Source organism: Alosa alosa, chromosome 3 (assembly GCF_017589495.1).
Source record: "Alosa alosa isolate M-15738 ecotype Scorff River chromosome 3, AALO_Geno_1.1, whole genome shotgun sequence".
NCBI classification, from domain to species: domain Eukaryota; kingdom Metazoa; phylum Chordata; class Actinopteri; order Clupeiformes; family Clupeidae; genus Alosa; species Alosa alosa.
Window position 1 is genome coordinate 29,231,043 of NC_063191.1, and position 12,245 is coordinate 29,243,287.

At 47.1% G+C, this 12,245-nt stretch overlaps 1 protein-coding gene across 1 annotated transcript in view; it reads left to right on the forward strand.

Annotated features, from left to right (window-relative positions):
* Positions 1–12,245, forward strand: part of si:dkey-91i10.2 (uncharacterized protein LOC555224 homolog) — a 70,527-nt gene that overhangs the window by 44,688 nt on the left and 13,594 nt on the right. Inside the window, 3 exon segments of the mRNA XM_048239232.1 lie at positions 1–23; positions 2,474–4,328; positions 4,330–4,546. The exon segment at positions 1–23 is cut by the window's left edge and continues 142 nt beyond it. Of these exon segments, the coding sequence (XP_048095189.1) occupies positions 2,546–4,328; positions 4,330–4,546 (2,000 nt within the window). The 5' untranslated portion in view covers positions 1–23; positions 2,474–2,545.

The window sequence follows — 12,245 nt, forward strand, 5'->3', positions numbered from 1 at the left end:
TTCGGAGACTTGATTACAATGGGGTGAGTTTACATGGCCTCGGGGCGAACCGAAACTCGACGACGGGAGCTTCACTTTCAGCTCTCGCTTCGGCAACACTAATCACCTCATTGCTGGAATTGAGTATCAGAGGAGAGCTAATGAGAGTTTTATGTTTTTTCTCCATCTTCCTTCTTCATTTCCCTGACTGACTGTATCAAGTCTATCTTAATTAATCAACATGGGCAATGTCTTGCAGCAATGATGATATGTGGAGTGTGTTTAAACCCTGCGGTTAAAGAGATGAAGAAAAAAACGTAGGCCTGACACAGAGCACTTTTTGTGCAGTCTGTAATATTTGTAAGAGCCTACCGAGAGGCTGTCCAGACAGTGCGTGGACAGCCTGGCCTGCACAGGTTCATGGATATAGGTTCCGTGGAAAGATAAACTACGATGCCTATAGTGCCCATCTGTCAGCGGCATGATACTGGTGTGCGTGCGTCTGACCTCTGGCGCACTTATTTACTTATCCCTCCGCGCTAATGAAGTGTGCTTATTCGCATGTCAGCAATTTTCAAACAGAAGCTTTAAAAATGGAAGGGAGAGAGAGAGAGAGAGAGAGAGAGAGAGAGAGAGCGAAAGCGCGCCATGCGCGCACACCGTCAGGCACACAGCGCGTGTATAGGTAGATGAATGACATCCAAATAGCTGGCTCAGCTCGGGAGAATCAGCGTGCTGTGGCAAATCAGATTGAGAGATAAATCCAGTGCCTTTGTCACTATTCCGTTATTTCTTCTTCCAGAACGCATTTTAACGAGACCAAAACAAATGAGATTTCTGTAGCAGGGGAACCTCAATTGAAACCCTTTTAATTATATAGTGCTGCCATTTTAATTAAACACCTGAACACGTTGGGCGTTTCCCAACCCCATCACACACACACACACACACACACACACAACAACATTAAACAACCATTTGCCTTCATCTAGCCTCATACCTCTGGCAGTACTCAAGCCAGAAGCATCAGGAAAATGAATGTTTGCTTCAAATTCAATCGGGTGTAGCCTATTCTTTATCCATAGGGGTTTGAAGGTCACTGTCGCTGCTGCTGTTTCGTAACTCCTACCTTTTTGACCTGGATATCCGTGGAAGATTACAGATGGATATTTGTGTGGCCCACAGCCAGGCGATTTGTAATAATTACGAAGCGAGAGGGAGAAGGCAGCGGTACTCTTCCCTAATCCCGAGTCTCTTCACTGATTAGTTGAACGCGAGCCGGAGGCGACTGCGAAGTGGCGTTCTTCATTAGGCCTACAGTCTGCCCGGATTAGTTCATTTCTCTCCCTCACGTACTTTTTTCATTGCCAAGCGGGCTAACATAATCCTCCCCTATTATTTTATTATTTTGGACACCCATTTCCTACAGTCGACGAGCCGTTTTTAGAATATTAATGCGATTATACAAGTAAAGGAACCACGCATGAGGAACATTGTGATAATGGGCATCGTGGTTACTTAACATTGTCCGCTGTTCCCCACTAAATTTGGCTTCTCTGAGTTATGTGATAGCCGTAGAAAATTAGATAGCCTCCTCCATATTAATTTTCACAAGTTACGAATGACAAGCTTTAATAGTCTACAACAATTCAAGGTTATTGTATTTTGTACGGCTTGTGTTTAGTTTGCATATGTGGCACATCAATGCAATAAGCGATTCTTTTGATGTCTCTGGCTGGTTCCTCTCGCTGCGTCGTGACAGATGAGTTCTTGCACGAGCCTTTGGAGGCAGTGAATAATTCATGTTTAGATGGTCAGTAGATGTCACTGTGTGGGGCTGTCCTGATGCCAGACATAACACTGTGTGTGTGCATGTGTGTGTGCGCGCACATGCATATGGGTGGTTTGTGATTTAAGTGTGTGTGTGTGTTTGTGCATAAGCATGTATATGTGTGTGTGTGGATGTGCATTTTATGGTTTATTTGCTGTGTATTCAAGCCTTTTATTTGAGAGTGATTTGATATGTATGTATTCATGTGTGAGGTTATTAGATCATGAAATGTGTGTGTAGGATCAACCACCTCTACTCACAGCAACCCCCCACCCCGGGATTTTGTGATGTTGTGAGTCTGTGTGTGTGCTATGCCATATATATGTTTGATTGACTGAATGTATTGTATATCTCTGAGCAAACTATGGAGCCCAAGGGACCCAGAGATATACAATACATTCAGTCAATGCATTCAATACATTACATGTATGTATGCATGAGTGTGTGTGTGTGTGTGTGTGTGTGTGTGTGTGTGTGTGTGTGTGTGTGTGTGTGTGTGTGTGTGTGTGTGTGTGTGTTCATATCTGTAGTGTCCATAGTTTTTTTTCTGTGTGTGTGAGAGAGGGACAGTGTACCTATACTGTATATATATTTACCTGTATGTGTGTGTGTGTGTGTCCATGGTCCATGCTAACCTGTGTGTGTGTGTGTGTGTGTCCTCAGGGCTTCGGTCCCAGTTCCCCTCCCAGCAGCCTCGGTCGGTGCGGTCCATCAACAGCAGCAGCAGTGCGCGTCATGCCTGATGTGAAGGCGTCCACCGCGCCATGTGACCTCCCCCCCGCCGCCACCCCTTCTCCGGGCTACAGCATGGACCTGGAGCGCTGCCTCCCCGACCTGCAGGCCTTCCCCCATCACCACCACCACCACCACCACCACCCAGGGTCCCCCCACGCACACGTGCCCTACCCCAGCCTCGAGGCCCCCTCCCTGGGCCAGTGTCCCCCCAGTAGCCTCCTAGGCAGCCTGGGCCTGCGGTACTGTTCTTCAAGCAGCATGGGGCCTTCTTCTCCCAGGCACACCACCGGGGGCAGTGGCACCCCACCCAGCCCCAGGGCCAAGCAGCAGCAGCAGGCTTTCAGGGCCTATGTGAACAACACCAGTAGCAGTGGTAGCGGTAGCAGCAGGCTGTACCGTAGCATGGAGAACCTGAACTGGGCCGTGTCTGACCCCAGCCTTTATGGCGTGCCGTACCGCAGCGTGGACAGTGAGTTCATCCTGCACTGCACGTCCACCACGAGCCACTGGTATGACGGCGGCCAGGCCGAGGACGACGACGACGGTGGCGATGACGGCGGGCAGTTTCACGCGGGCTGCTCTCCGCCGAACCCAGAGAGCCTGGCGTTCTACCCGCGGCGTGCGCTGACGCGCCGAGACCTGCCGCAGCTCTTCCCGCCGTGGATGTTCCCGCCGGCCGGCGCCCTGGAGGAGTGGGCGGCCAACGGGAGCGCGCGCAAAGGCCTGCGCGACAAACTGCGCCTGCAGAGCGCCCGCGCCGCCGAGCCGCTGAAGCCGCTTCGGCCTCAAGTGGCCCCCGGAAATGGAGTCCCCGTCACGGTCACGGCGTCCACGTACGCACCCGCCTGGGGCTGGGCCGGGGAGAAGGAGGCGGGGTCCCGCGCGCTGAGCGCCCGACGCATCACCAGCCCCGAGGAGATCAAACAGGAAGTGCTCCGGCGGCTGCAGCTGCGCAGGCAGAACAGCAGCCCCAACCTGGCGATGCACGTGACTCCCCCCGCCGCCCCTCCGCAGGACCCCCAGAACGGGAACATGAGCCGCTCGTTCACCTCCGAGCCACGAGGGGGCATTGTTGGTGGTGGTGGAGGGTCGAGTCACTCCACTCCCGAGCGCAAGAGACCCCCCATGGGGCGCCTTCACATCCCCACGTTCGAGGAGTTCAAGAGGATGCGGCAGAAGGAGAGTGGACACGGTCAGCCAGTCACCGCAACAGCACCCTCCTCTGGCCAAAATGGGAACTACAGCCAGAGTGAGAGGAACAGCTGTGCACAGAGTGGACAAGGCACCAGTGATGAGCAGGACGGGCGACACAGCAGTCACCAGGACATGGACACGGATCAAGACAATGAAGACCGAGACAAAGACAAAGACGCCGAACAGACAATCACAGAGACTAAGCAAACAGACACTGTCTGTGATCCAAATGCTCAAACACAAAACCAAACCCAAGGTCCGGTTCTGAAACATACACATGAGAACATTCACGTCCAGTCTCAGTCCCAGAACCAGAGCCAAGACCAAATCCCAAATCAGACTCTGGAGCGCCCCCTAGAGGCCCCTTCTAACCCCAGCTTGGCTCCATCAGCCCTAATCTCCACCACCTCCTCCACCACCTCACTCTCAACTACAACTGCCCCCATCTGTACCGGCCCCGCACCACGCTCCCCACTGCCCTCCACATCTGCCCCTCCATCTGCCCACGGCAGTGACAATAACAGCAACAACAGCAGCAGCAGCAGGCGGCGGTGGTGGTGGTGGTGGCGGTGGTGCCGATGGGGCAACAGAACCCTCTGCCTGCACCTCCTCCTCCTCCTCCTCCGGGTCGGAGGTGGTAGAGGGGCCGCTGGGCCCGTTCCCGCCGCGTAAGGAGAGTGGCGAAGCCCCGTCCAGCTGCTGCCCCGCCCTGCTGCTCGAGGGGGCCGACCTGTCCAGCTACGGCGCCAAGATCTACAGCATGAGGGACGGCCTGCTGGGCTCTGCACTGGACCTCATCAAGAAGAGGTAAAAAGGGGCAGGAGCTGTGGCACAAACCAGTCAATATAGTAGTATACTAATAGACCGTATAGTATGGTATAGTATAGTATAGTATAGTATAGTATAGTATATACTAATAGACAGGGACTCGTTTCCCAAAACCATAGCTTCTAACTAAGTTAGCAACTTTTGTTGGTTGCAATGCAATTTCCCACTGCCAACCAACTAAGTCAAGTCAAGTCAAGTCAAGTTATTTATATAGCGCATTTCATACACAGAGGTCATTCAATGTGCTTTACATAAACAAAACCAAACAATAATAACAAATAAAAAGTTACAACTACAGGTTAGCAACTATGGTTTTTGGGAAACGCGCTCCAGTATAGTATAGTATAGTGCAGTGATTTTCAACCACTGTTCCGTGGCACACCAGTGAGAGATCATCAGGTGTGCCGTGGGAAATTGTCCAATTTCACTTAATTGGTCCAAAAACTTTAGTTGTTGCAAATAGTAGGCTAGGATATGCCATTGTTGAGCATCTGTGCCTGCAATGTAGTGACTTGCTAAATAAATACTCTTTCATGTCCGTGGGTGACAGTAGTAGCGCAATAATGACCTTGTTAATCAAGTGATGCGCACGAGAACTGGTGGTGAAAAATAGATATTGGAAAGCTAGATAACGCATTGGGCTCCAGAACATACGTAAATAGTGATGCCATCATGGGGCAACAATTAGTGGAGGCCAATGGAGAAACAGTTGTCTCTGATTGGAAATTAGACAGGTGTCTCTGATTGTCAGCTAGTGTTGCCCAGAGCGTGTAGGTGCTTGCCTCCAGCAATATGACGGCTGCGTTCATGTAGCCTATGCCACTTAATAGGCTAGAACTCGACGGACAGTCCGGTATCTAGCTTTCTAATATGGGTGAAAAGATGTAGGACCTAAAACAGCAAATCAATAGGCTAAACATAAATAAATAGGCCTCCTTGAAAAGAAAAAATGCAGACTCTGAACTGAACTGTAAACAAATGAGAGACTAAATTGTCATTATTTTTACTATATTAGGCCACAGTGTGTAATTCTGGTACATTTTTGGTTGGTGGTGTGCCGCAGGAATTTTTTTATAAAAAAATGTACCGTGGCTCAAAAAAGGTTGAAAAACACTGGTATAGTGTATACAGTAAATATACTTAAATATACTTAAAAAGGGGAGAACAGCACCGTACCACATCTGGGTCTTAATGCCCACAGGGACCCAAGTTTGATTCCGGCCTGCAGTCATTTCCTTCTGACCCTCTCCCGCACTCACTCCTTGTCTCTCTCCGTTGTCCTAACGATAAGAGGCAAACAAGCCCAAAGAAATCGGCCTGGGTGGCTGTTCAGCACAGTGACGGTGAAAAGCCAAATGACGGTAAAATAACACATTGACATAAGCAATGGCTCGCTGGCCCGGGGCAAGGAGAGGAGCATGGCAGGCACCAGCACCAGCCAGCTCAGCTCATCAGTAATGCTAGCTGGTCGACGCTAAGCATGTGAGGCTATTAAAATAAAGAGAGAGTGACTTTTTTGGGCCAGTAAATTTATTATATATAAGGGGCCAGCACACATCTGGGGGGCCAGTGGGGTGTGGGAAGGGGGGTGTTACATTGGACACTGCATTGACTGTAAGCTGTTTATGTCTGTGACAACAGTTAATGTTGTCTCTGGACTTCAACAACAAGACGGGAGGGCCCTTATACTGTATAGCACAATAACAGTAAATAGAGCGCAACGATTAAAGAGTAAAACATGATGACTGTAGCAAGTACTGGAAGAAAGCAGGACTATAAACAAAAATAACAACATGAAAACACACATAATCACTGTAGAAGAGCAGACGTCCATTTCAAACTGAAGGAACCATGTGGAGGTAAAGAGTGAAGATTGAAGTAAAAATTAGTGTGTTGTGGGTAGACCCTGCCGATTCTTCTGTTTACTACGGAGTCTGGCTCCAAACAACACTCACGGCACTGAGCCTGGCTCCAGTTGGAGCATATGGTCTCTCCCTGTTTGAAGGAATTTGGGCTAACAGAAGGACATGACATCATGCTGATCTGGAGAAATGTGGAGAAATGAAGGATTCAGTCAATACAGCTATTACTTCTGCTAATACTGCCATTAGATCCGTTACATTACATTTATTCATTAAGCAGATGCTTTTTATCCAAAATGAGGAATAACATTCAAATTACAATGCAGAGGAGACCTTAGATAACAATAAATACTACAACACAGAGGAGACCTTAGGTAACAATAAATACTACAACACAGAGGAGACCTTAGGTAACAATAAATACTACAACACAGAGGAGACCTTAGATAACAATGAATACTACAACACAGAGGAGACCTTAGGTAACAATAAATACTACAACAATGAATAAATAAATCTTCTATTGCAGTGAATTATACCACCATTATTTTACTCAGTCAGTTCTTATGATTACTAATGTTACAGTTACTGCAAATGCAGATTATACAGTTACTGTATTATATTTGTAAGAATACATTACGAATTAACAGCACTTATAGAAGAAATGCCATTGTCTTTCTGTCAGTGAGTAACTGTTTATTCTAGTGCAGAATATTGCATTCTTTCTGTCAGTGAGTAGCTGTTTATTCTAGTGCAGAATATTGCATTCTTTCTGTCAGTGAGTAGCTGGCATTCTCTATGTGTAGCAGCAGTGCAGTTCCAGCCTGTTCTCCGCTCAGTGACTGTGAGGGGCAAGGCTGTCTGACAGCCATATTGCTGTGGTGTGCATGCGTGCGCGTGTGTGTGCGTGCATGTGTGTGTGTGTCTGACATGGGAACGAGTGTGTGAGTCAGGGTGATGTGACGTGACATGATGTCGCCTCAGAGAAGAGCCTGTGGCCACCGCCTCTGTGATGCTCATCCGCCAGTGTCGTGGCGAATTCGGAGGACATGTTTTTTTTACATCTGTTACAAGCAGGCACGTAACTGAAGCGTTCTGTTTGTGGAGCATAAAAATAGTTTTAGAAGACTGGACTAATGTTTGTTAATGTACGTGCCTCTCACGTCTGGTGCCGCCTGATCCATTGATTCTAGTGGAAGCTAATTGTTGTGGCATACGTTCCGTGAAGGAAACACTTCAGTTACATGCCTGGTGTTGCCTGCCTGTTATTATCGCATGTAACCAACAAATCCTCCAAATTAAAAGAAAGAGAGATGGAATACATATTTCACTTCACAGGCTGCTTAGATGACAGGCCAAGCTCAAAATTGCATCCCAAATGGAGGTGCGCGGAACCGAACAGCTGTTTTTTCTCTGTAAATCAGGAGTGCTCTGTGACCATGAAATTGGTTCTGGCAGAGGACTAGGCACAGTTCTCCTATGGGAGGGACAGCAGTGTGTGTGATCTTATTGATTTATCTGAAACGCCTCTCATAGCTATTCAGACTGAGTAAAAGAGGGTGAAAGTCAAAAGATTGTGTGAATGTGTGTGTGTGTGTGTGCACTGGTTTAGGTTACACACAAAGGCAAACTGCGTTTGATTGACATGCTGTGTGATTGTAAAGGGAGTTTGGGATGTATTAATGCATTTATGAGTACTGTATGCATACATATAAATGGATTATGTGACAGTGTGACTTTGTGAGTGATTGTGTGTATACTGTATATATATATGTGTGTGTGTGTGTGTGTGTGTGTGTGTGTGTGTGTCATCATTGTATTTGACCTTAAGTAAACATTATGTGTGTGGGCATGCAGCCTTAGCCAATTTTGTTCATATTACTGGTGTCTGTCTGCCTGTGTATTATGTAAAATATACATACATACACCCACACCCACCCACACACACACACACAAGCTCATTTGTATGTGTGATTGTCATTGAAAGGGAGTTGTGACTGTCACCCCCCGCCCCACTTCTGTGCCAGGCTGACAACACATCCTTACAGATGGCGTATGTTGGCACGGCATTGGCTCTGCAGTTGAGCGCTGGGTGCTGTCTCACCACCGTGGCATCTGTGATTGGCATATTGTCGCGGGTGGCGATTAGCTCATTTTAGAGTTTAGCCCTGGCACATGACGAGGAGAGAACGTGCCGGTGGAGTCTATTAAGACCTCGGCAGCCAAACAGTCTGGCGCATGGTGACGAGTCCTGACGTTAAAAGGGGTTAGCCCGCAGTAAGCCAGAGCGCCCAGGAGAAGAGTCTGCACCCCCCCGCTCTCCACCTCCTCCTCTCTCTCCCTCTCTCCTTCTGCTTCTCTTTCACGCGGGGTTCATTCTGTCGTTTTACTGCCAGAGGGCTTCTCTGCACTCCACAACCCCTTCTCTCTCTCTGGAGGAGCGAGTGATGAATGGCATGCTTAGAACAGCATGGGGTCGAAAGGGAAAGAGAGAGAGAGAGAGAGAGAGAGAGAGAAAGGGAAGAAGGCAGAGAGAGAGAAGAGAGCAAGAGAGAGGGAGAGAAAGAGAAAAAGAGAGAGCGGGAGAGAGAGAAAGGGGAAAAGAGAGAGAGGGAGAGAGAGTGGAAGAGAGAGAGAGAAAGGGGAAAAGACAGAGAGGAAAGGAAAGTAGGAGAAAGGGAGAGAGATATGCTCTGATCAAAAGAGCGACAGGAAGAAAGAGAGAGAGGAAAAGAGTGAACAGGAGAGAGAGATAATGAAGAGATAGTCAGGGTGAGGTTGAAAGAAAGAGAGAGATATCAAGAGAGAGGACAAAGGGGGAGAGAGAGATAGATAGAGAGAGAGAATAGATACATGAGTATTTCCCTGTTCACAGTGGCTAGTGATTAATGCACAGCAGCAAACAGGATATGAGTGCATGGAGATTTACTGATCTCACCACCACGCTAAACGTCCAGAGATCAATCTCATCCGTCACCGCCAGCCGCTAAATTGAATGAATATTTCAGTGGCGCCTGCATGCCGATTTCCACTTTGCACTCTCATATGCATTTCTATAATATGTGGAGTTTTAATTTTGTCACATTATTTGGAGGCCCAGAGGGAATCTGTGCATGTGTGAGAGGGAGTTTGTCAATGCTGGATAATACAGGCCTATTTCAGTGTTAGGCCTGCACTGTAGGGACATGTTAACACTGCAGCAAGTGGAAAACACACCGCTCACTGTGTTACTGTTGCTCCCAAGTGTGCCATTTATACTGGGCGAAGCAAATTTGATGACTTTTTTATTTATTTATTTTATTTGATGACTTTTTTTTATGAGGCAATTACAATGCTATTTTCATGTATTAGAACACCTGATAGCTTAGGGGAAGTAGAATCCATTAGTAGAAAGTTCTAGAACATTGGGCTGGATGAACCCTAGAGATGTTCTATCCTCTCACTCCTTTCAAAAGCAATGAATGAGCTGGTCATCACTCCTCTCATGAGAATAAGGCCTAATACAATCAGTACACGTTTTCTGTGAGAAATGCGACCAGAATCAACCCCAAAACATGTGTGATCATTATGGACTATTTTTTAGGGCGCTATGGTGAAAGCGACTGCAGCATCCATACCACATTTAGGTCCCAAGTCCCCACGGGTGTGTATATATATATGTGTGTCTGTGTCTGTGTCTGTGTCTGTGTGTGTGTGTGTGTGTGTGTGCGTGCGTGTGTGCGTGTGTGCGTGTGTGCGTGGTCATTTCCCGATCCCACCCCATCTCTCTCTCTCTCTCCCACTGGCTTCCTGTCACTCTTCACTGTCCTACCTGATTAAGACCCCCACACACACACACACACACACACACACACACAGATATACATTAATATGTAGTTTGTGTAATGTGTGGAGCTAGCCTGCGAGAGTGAGTGCGAGAGTGGCACATTCTAGACTACTGTAGTGTACAGTAAACATGTAGCATGCTAATATAGTTACTATGAGAAATGTGCCCACGGGGAACCGGGTTTGAGCCCGACCTGCGGTCATTTCCTGATCCCACCCCATCTCTCTCCCCTGCGGTTATTTCCTGATCCCACCCCATCTCTCTCCCCTGCGGTCATTTCCTGATCCCACCCCATCTCTCTCTCTCCCACTGGCCTCCTGTCACTCTCCACTGTCCTATCTGATCACAGGCAATAAAATATAGTGCATAGTTTGTATCTCTGGAGCTTGCGTGTGGAGAGGGGGGGGGGGGCAATGTCAGAGAGAGGAGATTCATCACACTTGCCTGTTTGGTAATGAATTAAGCTACAGGTTATTACCTTTCATGAATCTTCCTTTGTCTGACAGCTAATCTCTCGCTGGAAATCACTTAAGGACAGACTTTGTTAATATCAGATGGAGAGGCGATAGGGTTTTTTTTTCTATTGCCAGTTGGAAAAAAATAGATATTTCTTTGTTTTTATTTCTCACTATTGCCCCTTTTGGCGTTCTAAAACAGATGCAGTCGTGTGATAAGGTCTGGTTGGTTCCTTTGTTGGAACATTGCAACCACTGAACCCAAAGGAGAAATGTTGTCTCTGTGCGTGCATGTGTATTTTACGTACTTAGTATTAGTATTTAATTTAGTGAAATAAGTGACCAGCACAAGTGCTTGTGTGTGTGTGTGTGTGTGTGTGTGTGTGTGTCCATTCAGTCTTTCTCACATGATTGGTCAGCCTTCCCAAGCATTGCCTTCATGCAAATGAGCATCCCTGAAGAGCTCTGAGTTAACGTGACAGGTGTATGTACAACTGCCAGGAAAGGAAAAGAGCGACAGAGAGAGAGAGAGAGAGAGAGAGAGAGACTGGGACAGGGACAGAGAGGTTAGGGAAGCACAGCCAACAGCAGAGAGATTTTAGGGTTATCTAGGGATAAACACGTGCCATCCAGTCGTCCCCAGTGTGTGCAAGGTTAATATAAACAAACACAGAACACAAACTATGGGTTTATGAAGCTGCCCAGACTAGTGTGGCTGCCTGTCTGTATGTATGTGTGCATCTGAGGGTAGCCCTGATGAAATGCCATCGTGCTCTTATATCAGCTTCAGCGTTAATGAACACGTGGTTTCTCACTGTGCCATATGATCCCTCCAGTCGGGAACACAATGCCCTTTCTTCTCTCTCTCTCTCTCTCTCACTCTCTTGCTCACTCTATAATATTCTTTCATTCTCTCTTTTTCACTGTTTCTCCCACTTGCCTCTCTATCAGTCATTCTCTCTCTTACTATCTTTATTCATCCATCTAATCTATTGCTTTCTTTCTCTCTCACACACACACCCACACACACACATACACACACACACACACACACAGACACACAAAGACACATTTTGACAGACATGCACACATTTGTCCTCAGATGGTCTTATCTTTGTTCTTTTCAGTAATTTCCCTGATACTGACACACACACCAGTTCATGTGTCACAAATACACCATGTCCTCGACAAGTGATATGCTTTAGAAAATATAATAATATCTTGAATTTCCCCTGGGGATCAATAAAGTATCTATATCTATCTATCTATCTATCTATCTATCTATCTATATAATAATGTTAATTTTCTTACACTGTTGTTTTAATTCTTACCCCTATTTTCCTTCTGTCCTCTCTCTCTCTCTGTCTTAAGGACACATTGTACACACACACACACTGACACACACACAATCACACACGCACACACACACACACACCCTATGCTACGCTCATCTGTTCCCTCATAGTCTCTTTCTCTGCTGTCCTGCACTTGCGTGTCTGACACATGCTGTGTGTTTGCACACAAACAAACATACA